Source organism: Martes martes (genome assembly GCF_963455335.1).
Source record: "Martes martes genome assembly, chromosome: 13".
NCBI lineage: Eukaryota > Metazoa > Chordata > Mammalia > Carnivora > Mustelidae > Martes > Martes martes.
In genome coordinates this window covers 23821864-23844949 of record NC_137901.1, presented here as the reverse complement: position 1 = coordinate 23844949, position 23086 = coordinate 23821864, and the positions used below count along the sequence as shown (strand labels likewise).

The following is a 23086-nucleotide window of genomic DNA, read 5'->3' as shown; positions in this document are numbered from 1 at the left end:
TATCTTTCAAAGACTGAGTTACCTTTAAATTCTGACTGTGAAAAATTACGGTACAAAATTGCCGTACAAGAGATGATCAGAGATGAGGCGGTACGTTTCAGAAGTTTGCTACCTGCAGTTTGCCAAGCAGCTAATTAGTAAAAATGTTATTTTTATGAATTGTGTGGTGCTTGTGGTATTTGCCAGCTCCTTATAATTTTTAATTTGCTACAGTTTTCTGACTGAAAAATACTCACTCTCATACTTAATTTTGTATTCATAATTTTATATATTTTTTAAAGATTTTATTTATTTATTTGACAGATCACAAGTAGGCAGAGAGGAAGGGAAGCAGACTCTCCGCTGAGCAGAGAGCCCGATGCAGGGCTCGATTCCAGGACCCCGGGATCATGACCTGAGCTGAAGGCAGAGGCTTTAACCCACTGAGCCACCCAGGTGCCCCACATAATTTTATATTTTTAAGAGGCCCCCAGAACTTACCCCAACCCCCTTTTTGTTTTGTTCTTCACACCCTGAGGCCCTAACCCCTCCCTTGCTCAGGGATGAGTGTCCTTTGGCTTAATGATGGTCTTTGTAGTCAAAGCAGAAAACTCACTGCACAGAATTGGCTTGTAAGCTCCCTGAGGACAGTCCCCCAACTCAGGAGTGCCTCGCACACAGCCAGACCTATGGGAAAAACTCAAGAAATGCCTGTCAACAAACAGTCCCCTCTGAAACAGGACCGGGATTCCCTGGAGCAGGTGCCCCCAGTGGTCCCTCGGGGTGCGGGGGCATTTCAGAAGTGGGACATGTCTGCAGGCCTGCAGGTGGTTTTGGAAGAGAAGTATTTCTGCAGAGAGAGGATGTGATTCTTGGTGGATAATGTGATCCAGGCAGCCCAACCAACAAAGAGAAGACCCTTCTTGAATCAAGCTCAGACAGTTACTAAGCCCAGAGCTGGGTCTGGACCCTGACAGGACCAACATTGTCGGGGTGGGGGCGTGGAGGAGGGGATGAGGGCTGGAGTGGGTGTCAGGGCCTTTCTGCCACCCTCTTCTCTGACCCCCGGTCTTCCTCCATCCCCTGCAGCCTGTGCTTCTTCCCTGGTGGTTGGGGGAAGGGGTCAAGGGCAACCACCCTGCAGGCCAGCCCTTCCCCCCACCCCCCTTGCAGCCTGCCCTTCCCCACCCTTGAGGCCAGAGCCTCTGTGAATTCAGAGCAGCCAACATTTCTGATTGCTTCTGTCACACATGGTCACCTGTGCCTTCAGCCTCCTCCACCTGCAGACCCCAGGCACAGCAGGTGCAACGGTCCCTGCCCTCAGGGGCCCAGAGATGACAGAGGGCTGCAGTGTGAGTTTCCGTCCACACAGAGTGCGTTCGGCAGGAGCCATAATGACACAAGTCCTTGCTAATAGAACAGAAAACAATGGCTAACAGGTCAGTGTTTCCTCTCCCAGGTAAGCGTGTGAATAAGAACCTTGCCCAGTATTTCCCAAGGTGTATCCAGAGAAAGGTTGGTCCCCAAGACACGCTTAGAAAATAATGCTTATGCGGACAAAGAGGGGTGCCAGGCGGTGCCTCCTGAACCCCATCTAGGAGACCCTGAGACTCTAAACTTCTTGGTTGTTGTCCACCTGCCTGAAGGGTTTGTCTGTTCACACGCTGTAGCTCCTGCCATCAGCCTCTTTGGGATGTGAGCCCTTTTTGGGAAACACTGCCTTAACTCAGAGTAGTGACTCCATAAGGGAGACTTCCAACTCCAGACCAGGGATGTGGCCAAAATCAGAAGTTTTGGGGCTTCTTTGGCTCATTCTCCCCCATTCTGCAGGCAGCTACTTCCTTTCCTATAAACAGGTTGGGCCCAGCAGGAGCCCTACCCTGCCCAGTGCCAACTTCCCCAGGCTCCTGCCCTTCAAAGGCTCCCAAGAGAGGGTTTTCCAACCTGTTCAGGTGAACTGCCCGGGCCCAGCGTCCGTCCCTGCCCATCGCCATCCGTATAATCAACTTGCCCCAGGGCTCCAAGATCTGCCCCTCCCTTCTGACATGCACCTGACCCTGCTTCCACAGGAAAAAGCAAGACCTCGACAACAGAGTGCTCACTTTTCTCAGTCTGATTCCATCTTAGTTATATTTCACAAAGGTGGTGGTGTATACCCCGGAGAGTTCTGAGGAAGGGGAGCCCAGAAGGTTCTTCCGAGCGCACCCTGCAAGCTGAACGGGGGGGAGAAGGCTTACCCTCCGGGAAGGGACGGTGCCTTAGCAGTCGTGAGAGGAGGGGCAGAAGTGGGGACGGAACTGTCCGCTGTGGGACTCGATGTTGGGCCTGTGCCGTTGAGCTCCCCGCCACAGAGCCAGGACAGTGACAGCGCCCATCCTGCAGGTCCGTCCTCTTTTTGAGAGCGGAGGTGGAAGGGTTGGAACGCAGCGCTGAGTCTGACCTCCACCTTGGCCCCCCAGCAAGATCCGCAGCCCAAGGGGCCCAGCTCCCGTGCTGCAGCATCAAGGTAATGTCAGGTGGAAAGGAGCCCCTGGATTTCAGAGGGCTGCACTTGAACATGGCTGCTACTCTTGCCCCGTGATTTTCATGTGGCCAACGAACTTCAAAAAAATTTATTGGCTCGTGGTCATTTCCAGAAATTCCGCTATGGGCCTATCAGTCATTCCTCCAGATTACATTCATTCCATTAATTCACCACATTGAAGGGGAGCGTCTCCCCTGAGCAACGCAGGTGGAGAGAGAATGTCTGGCCCCTACCTTCAGGATCTCCCCTGCTCCTCGGAGTTGTGCATTTAGAGATGACGGGATCCAGGAACACAAAGGCTTGCCCAGTAAGCCAGGCAGAGGGGGTCGGGCCTGCGGGCATTTCCCCAGCTGTGAGATGAAAAAATAAATATTTCTCTTCCAGGGTTGTCATGAGCTCAGCTGAACTAATGCGGGCGAGAAATCCCCGGTGCCTCATAGGAGCTTGGCATGCCATGCGGTAGCTCCCTCCCCCGCCTGCCCTCTGCCCAAAGATGCTCTGTTAGCGCACCTGGGTGTTAAGGAGAGATCTCAGAGGAGGGTTTGCGAGGGGAGGGGAGAACGTTAGAGTGCGCCCTCATTTGGAGGTGGGGCTGGGGGACAGAAAGGGGAGACTTGGGGCTCAGAGATGGACGTCTTTGATGGCCACAAGGATCACTGATGTCCCCTTATCACAGAGGCCTTCCCGGATCACCCACCCAGTCCATCTGTCTGTCTCCTTACCCTGCTTGCTTTTTATTCTTGCCCCATCTCCAGGGGACATATCATCCATTTGCTTGTTCCGCTGTCTTTCCGGCCGGCAGGTGCACTCCGTGATGGCAGGGACTTTGTTCTGTTCCACGGCTCGGACTGCATCTCAGCACTGCCCATTTTTAGCCGACCTGGCCTTGGTCAGGTTGCTCACCACTCTATATTTTTCTCACAGAGTCATTTTGATCATGAAATGCACTAATAATAAAGCAGCCCTTGGCACCGAGCCTGGCATATCGTTAGGTTTTCAATAAATGGCAGCCATTGTTACGACTGGTCACTTTCCAGGCAAGGTCTGCTTCCCACGGCTCAGCCGTCTGGGGGAGCGTTTGTGGTTGCTCAAGGATTCATCTCATCCTGAGTGGGGCTACAAACAGAAGGTGCCCTAACTGGGGAGCCTTGAAAAAAGTGCTTACCTTTCCAAGCAATTGATCTGTAGGGCACCAGTTCTCAAGTATGGCTCTAAAGTGGGATCACGTGGGGAACTGTAAAAAGTACGGATGCTGGGGCCCCCCCTGCTGGAGAGTCCGCCATAACTGGTATGGCAGATGGCCTGAGCATCGGGATTCTCTTAAGATCTCTAGATGCTTCTAATGTGCGGCAGGTTTGAGAGCCACTGCCCCAGGGGGCCACCAGATTTCCCCTCGAAGGTCAGCGAGACAAATGCCTCATAGGGCCTGGCAGTTAATGGGTCTTCCTAATCCGAGTCTTTGCTCACAGACCAGCCCATTGAAAATGAGTCACTTGGGCCCAGCAGGTTTAAAGGTTGCGGTTGTGGTGGGCCATCCCAAGACTCTAACGCCCCACAGAGGAATGCTTGAGGACGAGGAGTGCAAACAGATGGGGAAACTGAGGCTGAAGCAGCCCAACCAAAGCCTTCCCTCCATCCACCTCTCTAACCAGCTCAGGGGCCCATCCCTGGCGAGGATGGTGCGGATAGTGCTGGTGATCTTGGTACATCTCCAGACAAACAGAACATTTTGCCATGTCTTTGACCTGTGGTAGAATTGTGAGTTCATGGTTTGGACCCTGGGAGGACAGTGTCCAGAGCTTTTATCTGTGGCGGAAGCTCTCATTTTATTAGAAGACAACCACCTTTCAAGAAGGCGCTTTTTAAAAAGAAGCCCACCCCATTGCTCCCACTTTCCTGCTGTTTAAAAGTAAGAGGCAAAGGGTCCCTGGGCGGCTCAGTCAGTTAAGTAGCCAGCTCTTGGTTTCGGCCCAGGTCATGATGTCGGGGTTGTGGGCTTGAGCCCCGAGTTGGGCTCCGGGCTCTTCTGGAGTCGGCTTCAGGTTCCTCACCTTCCCCTCGGCTCCCCCGCTCCCGCTCCCTCTCTCAGATAAATAAATAAAAACTTTTAAAAAATCAGTAAATAAAAAGTAAAAGGAAGAGGAAGAACATTGTGCTGCGTGAAACAAGCCAGTCACAAAAGGACAGGATGACGCTTGTATGGGTAGGAAAGTAGAAGGTTGGGGTTGGGGCCTGGGGACTTGTTTAATGGGTACAGAGTCCTTTTGCACTGTGTGAAACGCACAGTGGCGATGGTTGGACAACATCGTGAGTGTACTCAGTGCCACTTAATTGGACGCTTGAAAGTGGCTAATTTTATGTTAAGCATGTTTTGCCTCAATTGAAAATAAAATTTTTTTTTAAAGATTTTTACTTACTTACTTGACAGAGAGCGGGAACACAAGCAGGGGGAGTGATGGAGGGAAAAGCTGGCCTCCCGCCACGCAGGGAGCCCAATGTGGGGCTTGATCCCAGGACGCGGGATCACGATCCGAGCTGAAGGCAGATGCCCAACTACTGAGCCATGATTCTCTTGGGGCACCTGGCTGGCTCTGTCCGTAGAGCACTCGACTCGATCTCAGGGTCATGAGTTCATTTTTTTTTTTTTTTTTTTTGCTATAAAGAGAAATAACCACATGGCGTCTTCAGGCCTTTACAAACTTAACTGGGCTTTGGTTGATTTCCATGGAAACCTAGGAAGAGATTGTGAATTTCACTGGCCAGGATCCCCCCTGTGCACAGAGTGGGGAAGGAGCAGCCCAGACGAACGGGGACAGCCGCTCAGCGTTGAGGGCATCTTGAAGTTAATGACCGCTCTGTGCAGCTGACTGAGCCCTACTCTTTCTTCAGCCATGTGCACTGTAGCTGTATGAACACAGCGTACCTCATTACTTACCAGCAACTGCGCTGTGCACTGGGCTTTGAAGATTGTGTATTTCTTTCCTCGCCTTGAGCGATTCCCTGCTGTATATTTTCATGGAAATGAGTTTAATAGAATGAGTTTGGAGTCAGCTATAAGAAAGGCTCTTTGGCTGTGGTGTTACTTCTTTTAGAAAAGGCTTCTAACATGCCTGATGGGGATATTGGCACAAGTAAGAATTATACCTTAGGAGGGAAAAGATTGGGGGAGGAAGGCCATACGTCTTTGCTTAGAGGGGCCTCTGGGAAGGTGTTGTTTTTCTAAATGATCTTTGATGAGTGTCTGTAACACAAAGAATTAACCCCATCATAGGTCAGCCTGCTGTTCTGATGGGGAAATCTGCTTGGCCTGTGAGCGAGGCAGATCACAAGTCCTTAGGGCCGGGCATGATATGCAAGATGAGTAGGGCCTTGCTGGCCCAGGTGCGGCCCTCTGACCTTGCAGCATCACCTCACCCACCTGATGACCTGAGCGTGCACTGAATCAGTCCGGGTCCCCAAGTGTCCGAGTGCATGCCAGAGTCCGAGAAGCGGTGCTCTGGACGTCCACCAGGGGAGTGGTGTCAGGGTTCTCCGTGCTGTGCCTGGACACTGCTCCCTGTTAGGAGCCCAGTCCTCTCCCCGTCATTCCACTCTCCCCCTACCCCTGACGCCTTCGACAGCCCTGATGGCTTTAGAGGCTTTTCTGATGTGAGTGGCAGGAGGGCTGCGTAGTCAGATGGAAGGCACACCAGCCGCGTAGCCTGTGGTGGAATCCCAGCTGGCCCCGTACAGCCTGTGTGACCCTGGAGAGACTGCGTACCCTCTCTGTGCCTGAGATTGCTCCCTGTAAAATGGCTACAGTGAAAGTCCCTGCCTCCCTGGGTGGTTGTGAGGATGAAGTGAGTTAATCCATGTGAAGGAGCACAGTTGGACGAGCTCAGTGAATGTTAGCTGTTGTTATCCTATTACAGAGATTTCTGTCTCCTGCTTTGGCTCACGTCTGTCCCCAGAGCCTCAGGGAACAAGCTTAACTCTTCCATATGACAACCTTGCAAACATCTAAAGTCAGCTCTTGGGGCCCCTGGGTGGCTCAGTCATTTGAGCATCTGACTCTTGATTTCAGCTCAGGTCAGGATCTCAGGGTGGTGAGATCGAGCCCCACGTCAGCCTCTGCGCTCAGCATGGGGTCTGCAAGATCCTCCTCTCTCTCTCCCTCTTTCTGTGCCCCTCCCCCGCCCATGCAATCTCTCTCTCTCTCTCAAATAAATAAAAAAAAAAACACTTAAAGGCAGCTCTCATGCCACCCACCCCCTTTGTGTTCTCCAGGCTAAAAATCCCACATCTTTCCCATTCCTTGTGTGACATCCCTTTGATTGTCACTGCACGCCCCCCGGATGATCTTCTGGGAACGTGCACGCCTATGAGAATCACAGCACCCAGGCAGCAACCTGCACGGACCCCTAAGGCTAAAAATTTTACTTCTCTATAGCCTGATTTCTTTTTCCCTTGACCTAGTTTCTTCTAGATCAGACAGGGGTGCCTGTGTGTGCTGCAAGGATGCGTGGTGCCCAGGGGCCTTCCCAGGGACCTTCCTGGGCCCCAGGATCCCCTGCTGTCCAGAGAGTAGCATCTTGGTGCCAGCCAGGCTTGCAAGGCTCTCTAGGCTGCGAGGGACAGGGACTGCAGAGCTGGTAACCACCTTGCTCCATCAACACCCTGCCGGGTAGTGAGAACCTGCAGGAGCCCTACCAGAGGACGCAGACCTGTCCGCGGGGAACAGGAAGAACAGAGCAGCCTCTCACAGCCTCTGATGAAACTCCCATCCTACTCACAAGCCCTCCTTCCTCACTCCACAACTGTCCATGGCTGCCTTGGTTCTTCCTGGTGTTCTCAAACTGAGCGGGGGCACGCAGGCTCCCTGGGGAGCTCATTCAGGACGGAGACCAGTGACTCGAGGTGAGCAGCTTTGGGCGATCTGTACCTCTCACCAGCACTCCTGATTCTCCTTGCTGGGGGTCCACTAACTTTCAGAACGAAGGTCGTTCTCCTCAGCCCCTTTGTCCACATGCCCAGATGTCTCTCTGTCCCCTGTGCACATTCTAGGTCTTCCCACCCTCTGCCTTGACTCACACCGGTGCCCGTTGTCACCACCCAGCTATCCAGGATGTCCCCTCCATCAAGACCAGCTTGGACCACATCTCCAGGAAGCCTTCACTGACCCACCGCCAAACAAAGCCTGTCCCTGTGCGTTCTAAGCGGTCCTCTTCCTTGCTGCTTATGGGGGCTCTGGGGTGTGTGCTGGTGGTGGTCCAGCGACGTGCAGGTTAGAGCGAGGACTCCGGAGTGGGACACCGTAGGCCACATCCCCAGTCATACGAGCTTGGGCAGGGGGTGGTACTGGGCAGGGGTCCCTGTGGAGTGCCTGCATCAAGAGGCTGACGGGAGAACGGCAGAATGAAAGTGTGCAAAATGCTAATCCAGGGGCGCCATCTGTTAAGTGTCCGACTCTTGGTTTCAGCTCAGGTCCTGATGGCAGGGTCGTGAGATCGTGCCCCGCGGGCTCCGTGCTGAGCTCAGAGTCTGCTCAAGGCTCTCTCTCCCTTTCCCTCAGCCCTTCCCTCCCTCTCTGTCTCATAAATAAATAAATAGATCTTTAAAAAAAGGTCAAATGCCAACACAGTGCTCGGCACAGAGTAGGTCCCACGTAAATGTTGACCGAGATCATTTCCTTATCCTTCTGACAGCCATATTGACTATTTCATCTCTACCTACATTATGTGCTCTTTGAAGACAGGGCTGGTTTTAATCATCATCTTCATTTCCACCGCACAGGGACACCGCATGCCACAGACTTCCGGTAGAGAAGGTGAGGCTGTCCCCCGAGTCCCCACCACCCTGGCCCGGAAGCGGGGACAGCCCTAAGCAGCCATTCAGTATGAGGAGAGAAACCAGTCTTCGCACCTTGTCTCACACACACCCCCGCGAACACGCTCAGCTACAGCTGACTGGGCTTTTCTTCTTCAGAGGCTGTGTCCCTGTTTTAATTCTCCTGTCCCTGTGAGGGGCCAGAAGGGTAAAGTAGAAGGCGTATTGGAACATGGCTTCTTCCCTAAGCTTCTGTGTCCCAGACGCAAGGGGTCAGGCTCGGGAGGCACAGAGCTGGAGCGCCCCCAACCCGTGCCGGCCGCGGATCGGCGCCCACCCTTCTGGAGTGAGTTTGAGCGAGGCTGTTCTGGATTCCCTGGCAGGCAGCTGGGACTGAGTGCAGTGTTCCGGCTCCCTCTGCCCAGAGGATGCTCAGAGCGTTAATTAGACCTTCCCTCTGGATCTGTTGGGGGTCCCTGATTACCCTCGTCAGAGGGCAGCCACTGCTAGATGATTTCCCAAACACCTCCCGTGCTTTTAAAATCAAAACCTCCCCTTGGCTGTACTGGACCCTAAAAGGAAGTGACACTGGCTGGTTGGAGCCATCGCTGAAGAAGGCCCAGAGGCCCCCATGGCAGGGTCTAGACAGGGAATCCTGGCTAGCTGCCTCCCGGGAGCACCTCCGGACAGGGTGGCGGGAGCAAAGGGACCCTCGGGAAAGGGCAGCTCCAGTCCTGCCTCTTACGTGCTGAGAGGGGGCCATGGAGAATCGTGGGAGTGTTGGTGTCCCGTCTCCTCAGAGACCCACACAGTAGTGCACCGCATGGAGACCAGGTATGACGACAGGTTTCCTCCACATCCTGATGGAGCTGAAACTCTCCACACCCTGAAGGCTCTGACAGGAAAGCCATTTAAAGATATCTGTTGAGCCCATCTACTTAACTGTTTTGTGAGTCCTTCTGATAAAACTCTCCATTACTGGGTATTCTTTACTCTTTTTTTATTCTAGAAAGTTCTGGCTTTCACCCCACCCACTCCGCTGAAACGTTCTTGAATTCAGATCACCAGGATCGAGTTGTGGGGCCCAGAGCCTCTTGCTTGGACACCCAGGGCTCATCTCCGCTGAGGGCAGGACCCCTGCCACCACCCCCTTCCCCATGTCTGCCCTCCCTCGCCCTGCCCCGCCTCCCCTTCCAGAAGGGAGCCTCCTCTTTGTTCCCAGCGCCCCCTTCTGCAGGGCTCCTCTTGCTCCAGAACCTGACAGAAGACACTGCAGCTTCCCAGATTCTCCTCTGCCCTGTGGCTTCTGAAACAAATCAGTATGTCCTCTGTTTTCAAAACGGCTTGAGGGACAAGTGACCGTGGGGAAGCAGCAGGACCTCGATTTTCATTCCGAAGTAAGGAAGAGCTGTTGGGTGAACTTTCTCAGCTGCTGTCATGGCCTGGCCCTCAGTTCTGGCCCACGCCAACATCTTTCTTTTCCTTTCCAGGCAGGTGTTTCAGAAGGAAGCCTCCCTGTGTCCCCACTTCTGTCCTGGGTGCTGAGGATTGGCAGGTGTTAATGACAGGAAATTCCATCCCCTTGAAGACCGCTCATTTACATATCAGAGAAAACTCCCCTCTGGGTGACTCTGCTTTTGTCTTCCTCTGGCTACCTCAGCCTCTGACTGGAAAATCAATCAAACCATTCTTTACTGATGACCTACCTGCCCACCCAGAAGTGAACTTATACAGTTTGGCTTGCGGTTGTAATTTTTTGAAGAATTTTTTTTTTTTTTTAAGATCTTATTTATTTAAAGAGAGAGAGCAAGCGGAGTGAGGACAGAGGGAGGAGAGAATCTCAAGCAGACTCCCCGCTGAGCACAGAACCCCATGAGGGACTCCTACGACCCTGAGATCATGACCTGAGCTGAAATCAAGAGCCCAGACGCTCAACCAACTGAGCCACCCAGGTGCCCCTAAAATTTTTTTTTTTAATTTTGTTTATTTATTTGACAGACAGAGATCACAAGTAGGCAGAGAGGCAGGCAGAGAGAGAGGAGGAAGCAGGCTCCCTCAGCAGGGAGCCCAATGTGGGGCTCGATCCCAGGACCCTGGGATCATGACCTGAGCCAAAGGCAGAGGCTTTAACCCACTGAGCCACCCAGGCGCCCCTAAAATTGTATTTTTTAAGTAAGCTCTACACCTGACATGGGGCTTGAAGTCACAACCCCGAGATCAAGAGTCGCATGTTCATGGACTGAAGCAGCGAGACGCCCCAGTCTATCTGTAACTTTTAGGATCACACTTAAACCCCTAACAAACAACCGCACATACAGCAACACGGATGAGTCCAGCTGCATGGTGCTAAGTGAGGGAATTGAGACTCAAAAAGGGACTAGGACTTCATGTATATGGCATTCCGTACAAAGCAAAACCAGAGGGCGGAAAACCGTGATCTCTAGGGAGCTGGGGCCAGGGCGTGGGGGATGGGTCACGCGACAGGGACATGAGGGAATCCAAGGAGTTCATTTGGGTGGGAGCGTTGAGACGAGGGAAGGGGTACGCTGTGGCCGCTTCCTCGGTCCCTCTTCCCTCCACCAGCTTGAGTCCCTCCACTGAAGAAATACGTACCACAGAGGAGAGAGAACTGCCGTCGTACTATAGGGCTCTCGGAAGGTTTGAACAAATAGAGAGATTCTAGATTAATTGATCAAAAGCTCCTGGTGGGTATTTGGGCTTCTTAACTTTTCATCTGCGAGAGCCTGGGTCTGTGATAGTTCCTACATCAGTAAAAAGGGCAGTTCAAATGCTGGATGGGGAGTTTCATCAGCAGATATCAAGACCATCCCTAGACTCTCCCACCGGATCTCTTCCGTCCGAATTGTCTCACCTTAACCCCCAAACGAGTCTGCCTTCTCAGTTTAGAGACTGTTCCGGGTCGTCCGAATGGACACCTCCCAGGTAACACTGTTGGGCCAGCTTTCTGGCCCAACATGTAAAGAACAATTTCCAAGTTGCCCAGCTATCTTTTCCATTCTGTGCGAAACCACGTAGCTCCCCACCACATCTTGTAGGGAGGGATTCTGTCCCAGACCACAAATCCTTGAGCAGTGGCTGAAATCAGCAAGGACATTGATGCCCTCAGAAAGACACTGTGGAGCTCCCAGAATCCTCTGGGCCAACCAAAGCTGCACCTACTCTCCATTCAGGGTGTTTCCGTATGCCCTTCACCTGCACCCATTATGGAGCCGGCCTTACCCGTTGTCAGCAGGGGCTTGGCCTCCCCAGCACTGTAGCCACATTAATTCTTACCTTCAGTACCAAAGTAACTGGCTTGATTTCAGATGTGTGGCCATGGCTGAAATTCAGCCGCTGGATCAATGAAATTCCAAGTTCTCGTCATCACTCTGTTGATGATGGTAATGAACTTGAGTTTGGCTTCTATGTGTCCAGCTTTTGACTAGATGAGGGCAGATTTGTTTGGCAGGGTGATGTCACGTTGGGGTGGGAAAGCCTTCCTTCCAGAATGTTGGTCTCTTGCCTCCCCACCCACAGAGGAGGATCCCTGGGCCTCAGGGAAGGCTCCAGAGTGGAAGGATCCTGGATGGGTGCTATCTTCGGGTGGAAAGAAACGAGAAGGTGCTGGGGAGAGAGGGTATATCTGCACACGGCTGCTCCTCAGAGCCGGGGGTTTTTTCTTCTAGGGTTACCTGTCGGAAGGGTTGGTGACCAAGTGGTACCGCTCGCCACGCCTGCTCCTCTCCCCTAACAACTACACCAAAGCCATCGACATGTGGGCCGCCGGCTGCATCCTGGCTGAGATGCTCACGGGGAGAATGCTCTTTGCTGGTAAGTCACTGCCCATGCCATCTTCCTTCTCTGATGTCGTTCTATAAAAAGGGAGAACTGATTAAAAGGAAAAAAAAAAAGGAAAAAACCACACACACACACACACACACACACACCCCAAAAACAAAGTAAGACAAAAAAAGATGCTAACCACAAAACATCCTAGTCTTTCTCTTTAAAATGACCTGTATGGCTTAATGGACCTACTTGGAAGCCCCTTATCATTTCTGGCAAGATACCAGAAAGGCTGAAAATAGCCTTTTGAGGGCAGAACTTTCAAAGTCAAGTAAAGACTTCTATTCAGACACCTTGGGATTGACCACTGGAAACACCCATCCTACATTTTCAGACCCTTCCTCTTCTCTCCCTGCCACTGTGAGCAGCCAGTCTGGAGTGTTCCTTTGGGGAGGGGATCTCACAGGGGGCTCCCAGGGTCCCTGAACTGACCCTCCATGAACCTGCACAGGGGGAGGCCAAAGGGACCGCTTCCGGACAGCCTGAGCCGCAGGCCCTTGCTGGGACAGCATCGCAGTAATCCTGTCCGCTCGGGGCTGCACCAGGCGTCGTTGGGGGACACGGGGGAGCCCCACCATAGGACACCAGCTTCTCTGGCAGTTTGCAATCGGTGGTAAGGGACAGGCACGCAGAGCAGCTACATAAATCTGGGGACTTCTTGAAGATAGTCTTGGTTAAGGATTTAAACTGGTGGAAGTAAGTGGAAAGGCTATCAAGCAAAAAGGGAAAACGGAAGCAGTGGGAGTACGAGCAGCCTGGAGGTCAAGGGGGAGGGACATCGAGGAGAGAGACCTGACCCCTACCAGCAGTGCCACCGTGCTGAGAGAGCGTCAGTGCTCCGGCGGCAAAGACGAGTTGCATTTCTGAGACTCATAAAGACTGAAGCATCTTACGGCCAAGCTTCCAGCCTGCCAGGGAGAAGGTGCTCAGTTAGTCGATATTTGGTGAAGGAATGAAGGAGCACAGGCGTGAATAAATGCTCGACTCCGTCCTGCCCCAGCACACTTCTCCCATGCACCTGGCATAGCCTGTCTTCCTCCCCTCTGCCCCAGGGAGCACAGGCCGCATTCCAGAGCCAGCTGGTTATTTCTGATTGTCCCCCTCCTCGTTAGGGTCCTTCTAATTGGAAACCCAAAAGGTGACGCTCAGTCCTTGTTTTAAAATCACTTCCTTGCCCAGCCCAGGAAAGAACACACAGAGGCGTCTGGGACGGAGCACTGGGAAGTCTCGGGCCCAGCCGTTCTCGTCACATTTGCTCTGCTGACTCAGTCTGTATCAGACGGGTCCATTCCAGAGGCAGAGACACTTGTCAACACCAAGCCCCAGAGATGGCAAGCAACCTGCCTGCAGTCACACAGCAGGTCAGCGGCCGAGTGAAGACCAGAACCCGGGTCCCCTGGCCGCCGGCCCGGTGCTGCTCCCACCGTCCTCCTGGAACCACCCTGGGGCTTCCACCACCCCAGCCTCTCGGGCAACGCACTTAACCATGTGGTATTTGGCTCCCCAGGGGCTCACGAGCTGGAGCAGATGCAGCTCATCCTAGAGACCATCCCCGTGATCCGGGAGGAGGACAAAGACGAGCTGCTCAGGGTGATGCCTTCGTTCGTCAGCAGCAGCTGGGAGGTGAAGAGGCCGCTGCGCAAACTGCTCCCCGAAGTGAACAGCGAAGGTACCTCTGCCTGGGGCCAGGACAGCCTCCGGGAGGCTGCGCTCCGCCATCCCCCCCGGGGCCTGGGCGGGTGGTCAGCTTCCAGAAGAACCATGACAAGTTCCTAGACAGAGGGGCCAGGGCCATGCCGCTGCAGCAGAAGTTTGCCCTAGCTCCTTCCAGAATGAGTATCACTGGCCCCCGGAGTTCGGCTGCCGGGAGACCCTCAAGGCAAAGCTTGGCGTCCTCCAGAGTCTATCCTTGTCTTTGCTTCCTTTTCCTTCTCGTCTTTCTCACTCGCCTTCCTCCATTGCCTCCTTCATCTCCCCTTTCCTTGTTTCCCTTGATGATGTGATCCAGAGAACGTGGGTTTTATGAGCTTCAGACCCAGACCCAGACTCATTGCCCAGTTTCATTGGGGAGTAGCTGTTTGGCCTTGAGCGAGTTTCCTAACCTCTCTGCCCCTGTTTCCTTAATTGTAAGATGGGTGCAGTGATCCGTGTAACGGGGACATCGTGACGGGTGAGTGAAATAGAATGTGTAATGCCCTGGGCCTAGGAGAGTTGCTCCCTCAGCTGAAGAGTTAACATCAGGGGCACCTGGGTGGCTCAGGCGGTTAAGCGTCTGCCTTCAGCTCAGGTCATGATCTCAGGGTCCTGGGATCGAGTCCCGTGTCAGGTTCCATGCTCGGCGGGCAGTCTGCTGCTCCCTCTCCCTTTGCCCCACTCCCTGCTCATGCTCTGTCTCTCTCTCAAATAAATAAATAAAATGTTAACATTATCACTGGATCTCACACCTACTGGAGGCTTTCTGAGGAGACCCCTACCCGTGTTAGGTAGGATACAGGTTCAGCCAATTGGAAGAGACACCCAAATTCCTAATGGCTTACATAAGATTTCTTTCTCATTTAAGAAAAAAAGAAGTTAGGAAGCTTATTTCTCTCTTCTGTAGTAATCACAAAGCAGACAGTCCAGGGCCAAGACGGTGAGCCTGCTGCAAAGTCATCCAGGGGCGCAGGCCCCTTCCGTCCTGCTGTTCAGCCATCTTAGGGTGCTGCCCTTACTACCCGGAGGAAGGTCGGGAAGGAGGGCAGGTGCGCTTGCCCTTAAGGTCACGAGCCGGAATTTGGACACCTCACCTCCACTCACGTTTTGTTGGCCAGAACTCAGTCCCATGGCCCCAGCTCGCTGCGGTGGACGTGGTGAAATGGGTTTTATTCCACGCCACTTTGTGTCCATTATTATGAATGAGACCATCAAGAGACCAAGAACTTGGACCACCAGTGCCTTCTAACAACGTCCGTGGCCATGATCCCCACTCAATCATAAGCTGCCTCAGTTTTCTCTTCATGAAAGGGGAGGAAGGATCATTTCATTCACCACAAATTAAGACTCAGCCCATCTGTATTTGAGTCCCAGGGCCCTGTAGACACCCCACCACGAGACGAGACGGGCATTCACCTCTCAGGAATTCTGGGTCAGGGACATGTCACCGCATCCCCTCCGCCAAGCAGCCACACACACAGCAGCCCCTCAGTGCCCTGGCTCTCGGCATGGTGGGCTGTGTCTCCACAAAATCAGAGTTGGTCCTGATAGGAGATGAAGCTCCTCATTATCGTCGGCAGCATCCCCCGACGTGCATTAAGCCCCCACAGTGTCAGGGATGGAAGTTCCGAGACACGAGAGGTGCTCTCGCTGGGAAGATGGTGAGAACCAAGACGTGAGGGGAGAACAAAGACTAAGGAACACATCCTAAGGGGCCAGCGAGAGCTCTGCCTATTTGGGGAGAGGAAGGGAGTGGAGAGGGACAGAGAAGCTGGCCAGGGGGACATGGTGAGGCCCAGACCAGCAGGGCGAGTCACAGACCTGTAGGTAGGAAGTGAGTCTGGAAAGGTGAGAAAGGGCCAAGAGGCCAATGACTTTGGACTTGATCAGGTAGCTGAACAGTGTTCACTGAAGCTGGGCTTGCTCCTCTCTCCCTACGTGCCAAAACTCAACTCCAACCAAAACTCCCTCGCTGGCCTGTGGCCTTGGAAAGCTGGCCTTGAAAGGTCGTCTCCAGCTGACCTCTGGCTTTAGGAGAAGGAGGGGTCCCCAGAATGAAATATGGGTCAGGGGAGAGCACCAAGGCCACCCACCTAGGAGAGCCGGCTGGTGACTTGCAGTCCTCCCTTTTCTGTACATCCGAGGCCCTGCAGGCCTTGGAAGAGGCAGGGTCTCTCTCTGGCTGTAGCCCGCAGAGGCTCAAAGGGCAGCCTGGGTGACTCTGTCCCTCTGGCTGACAGAGCCATCAAGGCAGGACGAGGGAGACTGGCCCCAAGACCATAATATCGAGGCATCAGTTCTGAGCTCCATTTACCCTACAAAGTAAAGGTGTCACAAGTGACAAATCTGATGGGAGTGCTCTGGGTGAAGCAGGGTTGGGGCTTTCAGGGCCCACCTTCCTCTCTCACCAAAGATGCCCCCGAGGATCCTTCCAGAACCCCGGGGGCTCTGGAAAGTCCCGTTTGAAGTTCACTGGGCCACAGGAAGGTGACAAGATGGTACGGAAGCCTCATATTAGAAATGCCTTCGGGGACGCCTGGGTGGCTCAGTTGGTTAGGCGGCTGCCTTCGGCCCAGGTCATGATTCTAGCGTCCTGGGATGGAGTCCCACATCCGGCTCCCTGCTCGGTGGGGAGCCTGCTTCTCCCTCTGTTTCTGCCTGCCACTCTGCCTGTGTGTGCTCGCTCGCTCTCTCTCTCTCTCTCTCTAACCAATAAATAAATAAAATCTTTAAAAAAAAAAAAAAAGAAATGCCTTCGGAAGATGTGGGGAGGTTGAGTCCAGAGAAGAGGAGTTGGGGGGTGGGAGGGCTTGGTTTCTGCCTTGAGAAAAAACAAAGCTAGTGCTGTGGCAGATAGATCCGGAAACTCCAGGAAGATCTGCTGGCGGTGTAGACACGGCTTGCCTCCAGTCCGGACAGAGTGGGGGAGCCTGGGGCTCTCCTGGAACCCAGACTGTCAGAGAAGTGTCTGCCATCTTCAACACTCAGCCTTCAGGGTCCTCCTGGACACCCACTTCCAGGCTAAGCCAGGGGAAGAGAGGTGAGAGACTCTTGCAGGAGGCTTTCATGCATCCAGCCTGGAAGTGGGGTGCACACATCACTCCCACCCCACCTCTCAGCCTCCCGTCCCACAGCCGCGTCAGACTGCAGGGGCGGCTGGGAGAGCCAGGCCAGTGTGTGCCGGGCAGAGGGGCCTTGCCCAGGACCTGGCTGCTGCCTTGGAACCTGAGGGGACCGGACATGGGAGACCCGCAGAGGGCAGAGCTAGGCCTGGGGGTGGAGGTTAAAGGGGGCAGATTTAGCTTAGAGACAAGAAGGGATTTTCTAGTCTTTAGGCTTCTGGAAGTGTCTGGCACCTGCTAGAAGACCAGCTGTCAGGAAGAGGAAGGAGGAGACTCATCTTCACTGGAGTCCGTGGGGTGCACTTCAGGGTTCGCTGGGTCTTTGTTAATAACAGTGATGCCGGTGATGATGGCTGCCCGTGTCCGGAGCTTCAGCTCTCTCCTGTCCTTGTCAGAAGGTCCAGAGTCATCAGCTGGATTGAGGGAGGGCGGCAGCCCAAAGAGGGAGAAGCTCGCCCTGCCCAGAGCCAGGCAGGGCCAGAGCGGACTGTGTGCTGCGGGTCCCAGTTCTTCCCGGCCCCGCCCATCTGCGAGGGTCTTTCAGGTCCCCGGCCCTGACCCAGAGGCTCCCCCTGAGCCTCGGAGCTCTTGGCGGGATTCCTGCTGCTTTACTGATCTTGGGGTGTCTGGGCTTCCGGAGCAGCCCCACGTCCTCCTGGGAGGCTGCGGCCCTCTGGATCCATCAGTTTCCTGAATCATTGATGCATTTTGCTGCAGAGAGACCCAGGGCTGGTGTGGGGGGCAGGGCAGGGGTGGCCGGCCTGCAGCCTTTCTCCCCTGCCACGTGGGCGGTAACGCGATTAGCCCCGTCGGGGTTCAGGTGGGCTCTCCCGCGCTGAGACGTGATGCAGACCTCCAGGCTAGACCTTGCGCTGAGATGAGCCGGGGCGGAGCCCACAAGGCAGATGACTGCCCCTGCCCTGCCTGGAGAAAGGACACCAGTCCTGTGCGCAGAGCTGGTGTGTGGCCACTGCGTACCCACACCACCTGACTGGCTACCAAAATTTCAATGTGCTTTCATGCTAGCGGGCAGCCAGCCACTGTACAAGGCTTCGGAGTGTCCCTTCCTGTCCCCAGGTTCCAGCTGCCTAGGACCTCCCCTTGATCTGGCCCCTGGCCCCCAGGAGGGCTTCAGCTTGGTGGTTAAATATTTTAATATCAAGCCCGCCTGCTGTTGTTTGTCAAACCTCCAGGGGCAGCCTGTGGTAGGAAGGCAGGGCTCGGGAGCCCTGGGATATCGGGCCTGTCCCACCTGCCTCACCTTTCGGTGACCTGTCTCACAGGTTACTGCTGGCATCTGGGAGCCAAGGCTCCCCTGGGCACCCCAGCAACACACAATCTGTAGCCAATGGGAGTGGGTGTAGAGACACCGCAGCTCCCCCCCGACCCCACAAGGGAGCCACATCTGAGGTGTGTCCCATGCTGTCTCCTAGAGGACGCCCGCCCCCCCCCCCCCCCCGTGGGACTGAGCTCCAGGGGTCCTGCTCATGCGCACAGCCCCCTCCCCTGCCAGTGCTTCCAGGGAGGGTCACCACGTACACACCTACAGCCCAGACGAGCCTAAGGCAGACTCCTAGTCCTGTACCGGCTCTTAACCAACAGCAACTGGAACAAGTCACTTTCCCCGCTGGGCCTCTGTTTATTCATTTGTGAAATCAGAAAAGCAATTATCTACTCTGAATTTGTCACTAGACTGTGGTGAGGATCACAAGAAAGGAGAATGGCTGAAAACCTTTTTACAAATGGGAAAGTACCAAAAAATGTCTCTGGTAGGCAGGGCAGTGAATGACTTTCATGTCCTGTTTTGCTCCCCACAGCCATTGACTTCCTGGAGAAGATCCTGACCTTTAACCCCATGGATCGTCTAACAGCAGAGATGGGGCTACAGCACCCCTACATGAGCCCGTACTCGTGCCCGGAGGACGAGCCCACCTCGCAGCACCCCTTCCGCATTGAAGATGAGATCGATGACATCCTGCTGATGGCTGCCAACCAGAGCCAGCTCTCCACCTGGGACAGGTGGGGTTCCAGGGGCCTCCGGCTCTGGCGTGTAGAATCCACGTTTTCATCCTCCCGTTTCTGTTTTGCCTCTGATCCTCCGGGACCTTTCCCTCTACCTCCCAAGCTTATACCCCATGGGGTTCTTTCCCCACGTAGCTTCCTGCCTTTCTCTCCTGTCCCCAGGCACTCCCAGCAGATGAGCATGTGTGGGTCGGGAGCCTTCCTTTGTGCAACACGGCCACCACCCCTGTCCTCCCCACCCTGAGTGTTCTAGAGCCAGGGCTCCACACAAGGTTCAGCAACATTTAAGGAGTACCCGTCACTGGAACTCACTTCTAGCAGACTGGGAATCTGCCCTAGAAAAGTAGACTGCGCCAGCACACAGAGAGGAGACAATGTGACTTTTATTACCGCATGAAATTTCGCATGGTCCTCATCGTTGAAACCTCCCGAGAGTGCCATGAAGGAGAGTGCTGTTATCGCTACTGCCCAGTGACACATGATGAAGCCACAGCTCAGAGAGGGGTAGAGACTAGCGTCAGGCCACACAGCTAATGCCTGCCTCCTGGGGGGGCCTCCTGGATCTGCATCTATGTCAGACCCTGCTGAGCAGTGACAGCACTCTGGCCTGCCAGACTGGGCTGAGCCTCCAAATCCTTCCCAACACAGTGTACCCGGAAGTCACTACCCGTGATTCAGCACTGTGTAGAATACACATTTTTTAACAATCTCTGTGTAGGCATGTTATGATTTCTCGGGACCCTTCCTGTTCTGACGTTGAGATCAGGCAGCTAAACATTTGGGCGTCACCATCTGCTAATCCGGGGCCGGGAGAGCTGAGAGCTGCTCAGTTTAGAAATAGAAGTCAAGGGCTTAGCAGCTAGGACTCCGAGGAGGCCTAAGTGGGAGCCCCACTGCTGTGGGAATGTGACAGCTAGTTACATAAGTGACAGATGAGCAAGTTCTCCTTTTCAGTCATTTGACAGATGATAGGTTTCAACGTAAGGAGGCAGTGGGAGGACCGGGGCAACGTTGCTATTTTTGGACAGGTTTGTGGGTTTGTTGTTGTCGATTGTTGTTATCAAGAGTTGCCAGCAAATAGAGATTAATGAAGACCCTTCCTTCTGCCACCCCCATGCCTTTCCCGCCCTTAACTCTGGTCCCTGCAGCCCCTCCCGCTCTGTGCCACAGCACTTAAGGGCTCAGAGCACTGGCCCAGGGAGGCCTACCCCATGCTTATCACGGCTGTAGTGCAGGGCTGGGGCCGGGAAAACTGGCAGGGTTTCTTTGGCCACTGCCCACCAGCTCTGCCCATTTCTAAGCCTGACAGAGTTCCGCTCCCGACTTTCCCATCACACCTTTCTGATGGAGATGGGCCATCCATGGCAGACTCCTTCCTACAGGCCCTCCTGCTTTGGGCAAATGGCTTAACCTTGGGGTTAATGGGGACATCGGGAAGGCAGCATGATAATGCTGATTCCATAGAGTCTCGTCCGAGATCTCCGAGAACCAGCGCTTGGCTCCCAGTGTGTAGCAGTCAGGGATTAGAGTCTTCTCAAGTTCTTCCTCCTAGAAATCTCGGCGGTTTCTAGGACCCTTGCGGGAAGAGGCGGTGTTCACCTCTGGGAGGGACTGCTGCCGTGGTGTCACTGGGAGAGAGGGGGGCAGTCCTGGGGCCTCCCTGTGTCTCGTAGACCACATCGTGTGGACCGCTCCTCTGCGTCTGCACTCTCACAGCCAAACCTGCCTGTCTTTGGTGCGCCGGCTTTTCCTGTGTGAGCTCTGGGCATCCTGTACTGTGAGCAGCTGGCTGTGGGCCACAGCCTTCTCTGTGCTCCCTGCCTCCCTCCACACGGTTCTGCACAGAGCACCTGGCATGGGAAGGAGAGGGCCCAGCTCGAGCTGATGGTCTGCACACCTGCCCTTCATTTGCTCTTGGCTAGCTGACTTTGCTCCCCATGCCTGCAGGGCACTTGACAGAAGGCAGAATTCCAAGGATCTTTGGCCTCTCTGGAAGGTGTCTAGAACCTTTCCATAGATCCCACCTGCACTGCATTGTTGCAGGGTGCTGGGTGTGGGGAGGCATCTAACCAGAGCCCCTAAGGCAAGAGGTCTTAGCAGTCCGTACCTTAGCATCCCCTGGGGATGTTTTAAAACCATGCAGATGCAGAGCCCCAGTGGAGACCTGCAGAATCAGAGTGTGGGGTGATTCTAATCTGAGCCAGGGCCAAGAGCATTCATTAGGGCTTCGCTACTCGAAGTGTGGCACCTGGACCAGCGGCATCAGCATCACCTGGGAGCTGGTTAGAACTACGGACTCTCTGGCCCACCTCGCGGCTACTGGATCAAGAGCGGCAACTTTGCAAGGGTCGCAGGCGATTTGCATGCCAAGTCTGAGGAGTACTGCCTTGGCGGGTCCATTTGAAAGGAGGTTCCACAAGGCCAGGGAATTTGTTGTTTGGTTCACTGCTGTGCCTGGCAATGCCAGTACCTTATACTTAATAATGTGCACAAGAAGTATCTGTAGGATATTGAATGAGTACAGAAGAATACAAGGGTTAAGCCAAAAAAATAAGTCCCTCCACCGGAGCCCTGGGGGGTGGGGGGGGGGGCGGTCACAGGACCAGAGGGACAGGAAAGGAATGGAAAGGCGGTCTGTGTGCGGCAGACAGGGATGCGGGGCCGTGGCTCCCTCGGGGAAGGCAACTCACCATTCTGTCTGTCTGCGCCCTTGCAGGTACCCTGTGAGCCTGTCCTCGGACCTGGAGTGGAGGCCGGACCGGTGTCAGGACGCAAGCGAGGTGCAGCGCGACCCGCGCGCGGGCTCGGCGCCGCTGGCCGAGGACGTGCAGGTGGACCCGCGCAAGGACTCGCAGAGCAGCTCGGAGCGCTTCCTGGAGCGCTCGCACTCGTCCATGGAGCGCGCCTTCGAGGCCGACTACGGGCGCTCCTGCGACTACAAGGTGGGCTCGCCTTCCTACCTGGACAAGCTGCTGTGGCGCGACAGCAAGCCACACCACTACTCCGAGCCCAAGCTCATCCTGGACCTGTCGCACTGGAAGCAGGCGGCCGGGGCGCCCCCGAGCACCACGGTGGCCGCGGACGCTGGGCCACGCGAGGACGAGCCGGCCAACCTCTTCCTGGAGATCGCGCAGTGGGTCAAGAGCACGCAAGGTGGCCCGGAACGCGCCAGCCCGCCCCAGGACAGCCCTGAGCGCCGCCTGTCTGCCTCTCCGCCCGGCCACCCTGCCGCCATCGACGGGGGCGCCAGCCCCCAGTTCGACCTGGATGTGTTCATCTCCCGCGCCCTGAAGCTCTGCAGCAAGCCCGAGGACCTGCCGGACAGTAAACTGGGTGACCTCAACGGGGCGTGCCTCCCTGAGCACCCCGGCGATCTCGTGCAGACCGAGGCCTTCTCCAAAGAAAGGTGGTGAGGGAGAGGGGGAGCTCCAGGCACCCCCCAGTGGAGGCCACCCGGGAAAGCCCGGCCTGGCAAGAAGGGGCTGGCCCTCCTCCCCGGCATCTCCACCGCCCCTTGCACCCCTCTCTGCTGCCTTGGGGTTAGCAAAACACAGGAAGGATCCGAGGAGCGAGAGGAATGTCCATTTCTTAAACTGCCTTAATAACTAGCCTTTAACCTCTGGGAGCAGGTTTGAACAGGAGCCTAGTTTGGGGGTTGATCACTTTCCCAGCAAAGAGGGGGTCCTTGCTAGGTGGCGGTTTGCCGGGAAGCAGTGTGTCTTAGACAGCAGTCTGCAAGCCCGGCCAGGTGCAGAGGAATCTTGCTGTCTGACTGTTGAAACCATCTGGCCAGTTAGCCTCACGGACAGAGGAAGGACAGTGAGGCCGGGAGAAGCCAAGTGAAGTGCTTACCCCCAGTCTCCTAGGAGCCCAGTCTCCTAGGCCAGTGTCTGTCCACTCTAAACTGTCTTCCTCTGCTGGGGGCCTTGTGGCTTTCCAATCAAAAACCTTGGTCCAAGGTGTTTCTTCCCTGCCCATCACCATCTGCCCTATCCCATCTTTTATTCAGAGCAATGTTGCTTTATATTCCAAAATGGGAAACTGAGCTAGTTTTACCCTACAGACCAACCAGATATTTTCTGGTTCCTCAAGTACT

At 54.7% G+C, this 23086-nt stretch overlaps 1 protein-coding gene across 1 annotated transcript in view; it reads left to right on the top strand.

Annotated features, from left to right (window-relative positions):
- MAPK4 (mitogen-activated protein kinase 4) overlaps nucleotides 1-22403 on the top strand; it is a gene marked incomplete at its 3' end in the record, with an annotated part of 48172 nt that extends 25769 nt beyond the window's left edge. Inside the window, exons 2-5 of the mRNA XM_080821825.1 lie at nucleotides 11995-12139; nucleotides 13662-13823; nucleotides 18786-18987; nucleotides 21707-22403. Coding sequence (XP_080677951.1) covers nucleotides 11995-12139; nucleotides 13662-13823; nucleotides 18786-18987; nucleotides 21707-22403 — 1206 coding nt within the window. The remainder of the gene's footprint in view (nucleotides 1-11994; nucleotides 12140-13661; nucleotides 13824-18785; nucleotides 18988-21706) is intronic.
- Nucleotides 22404-23086: the final 683 nt, after the last annotated feature.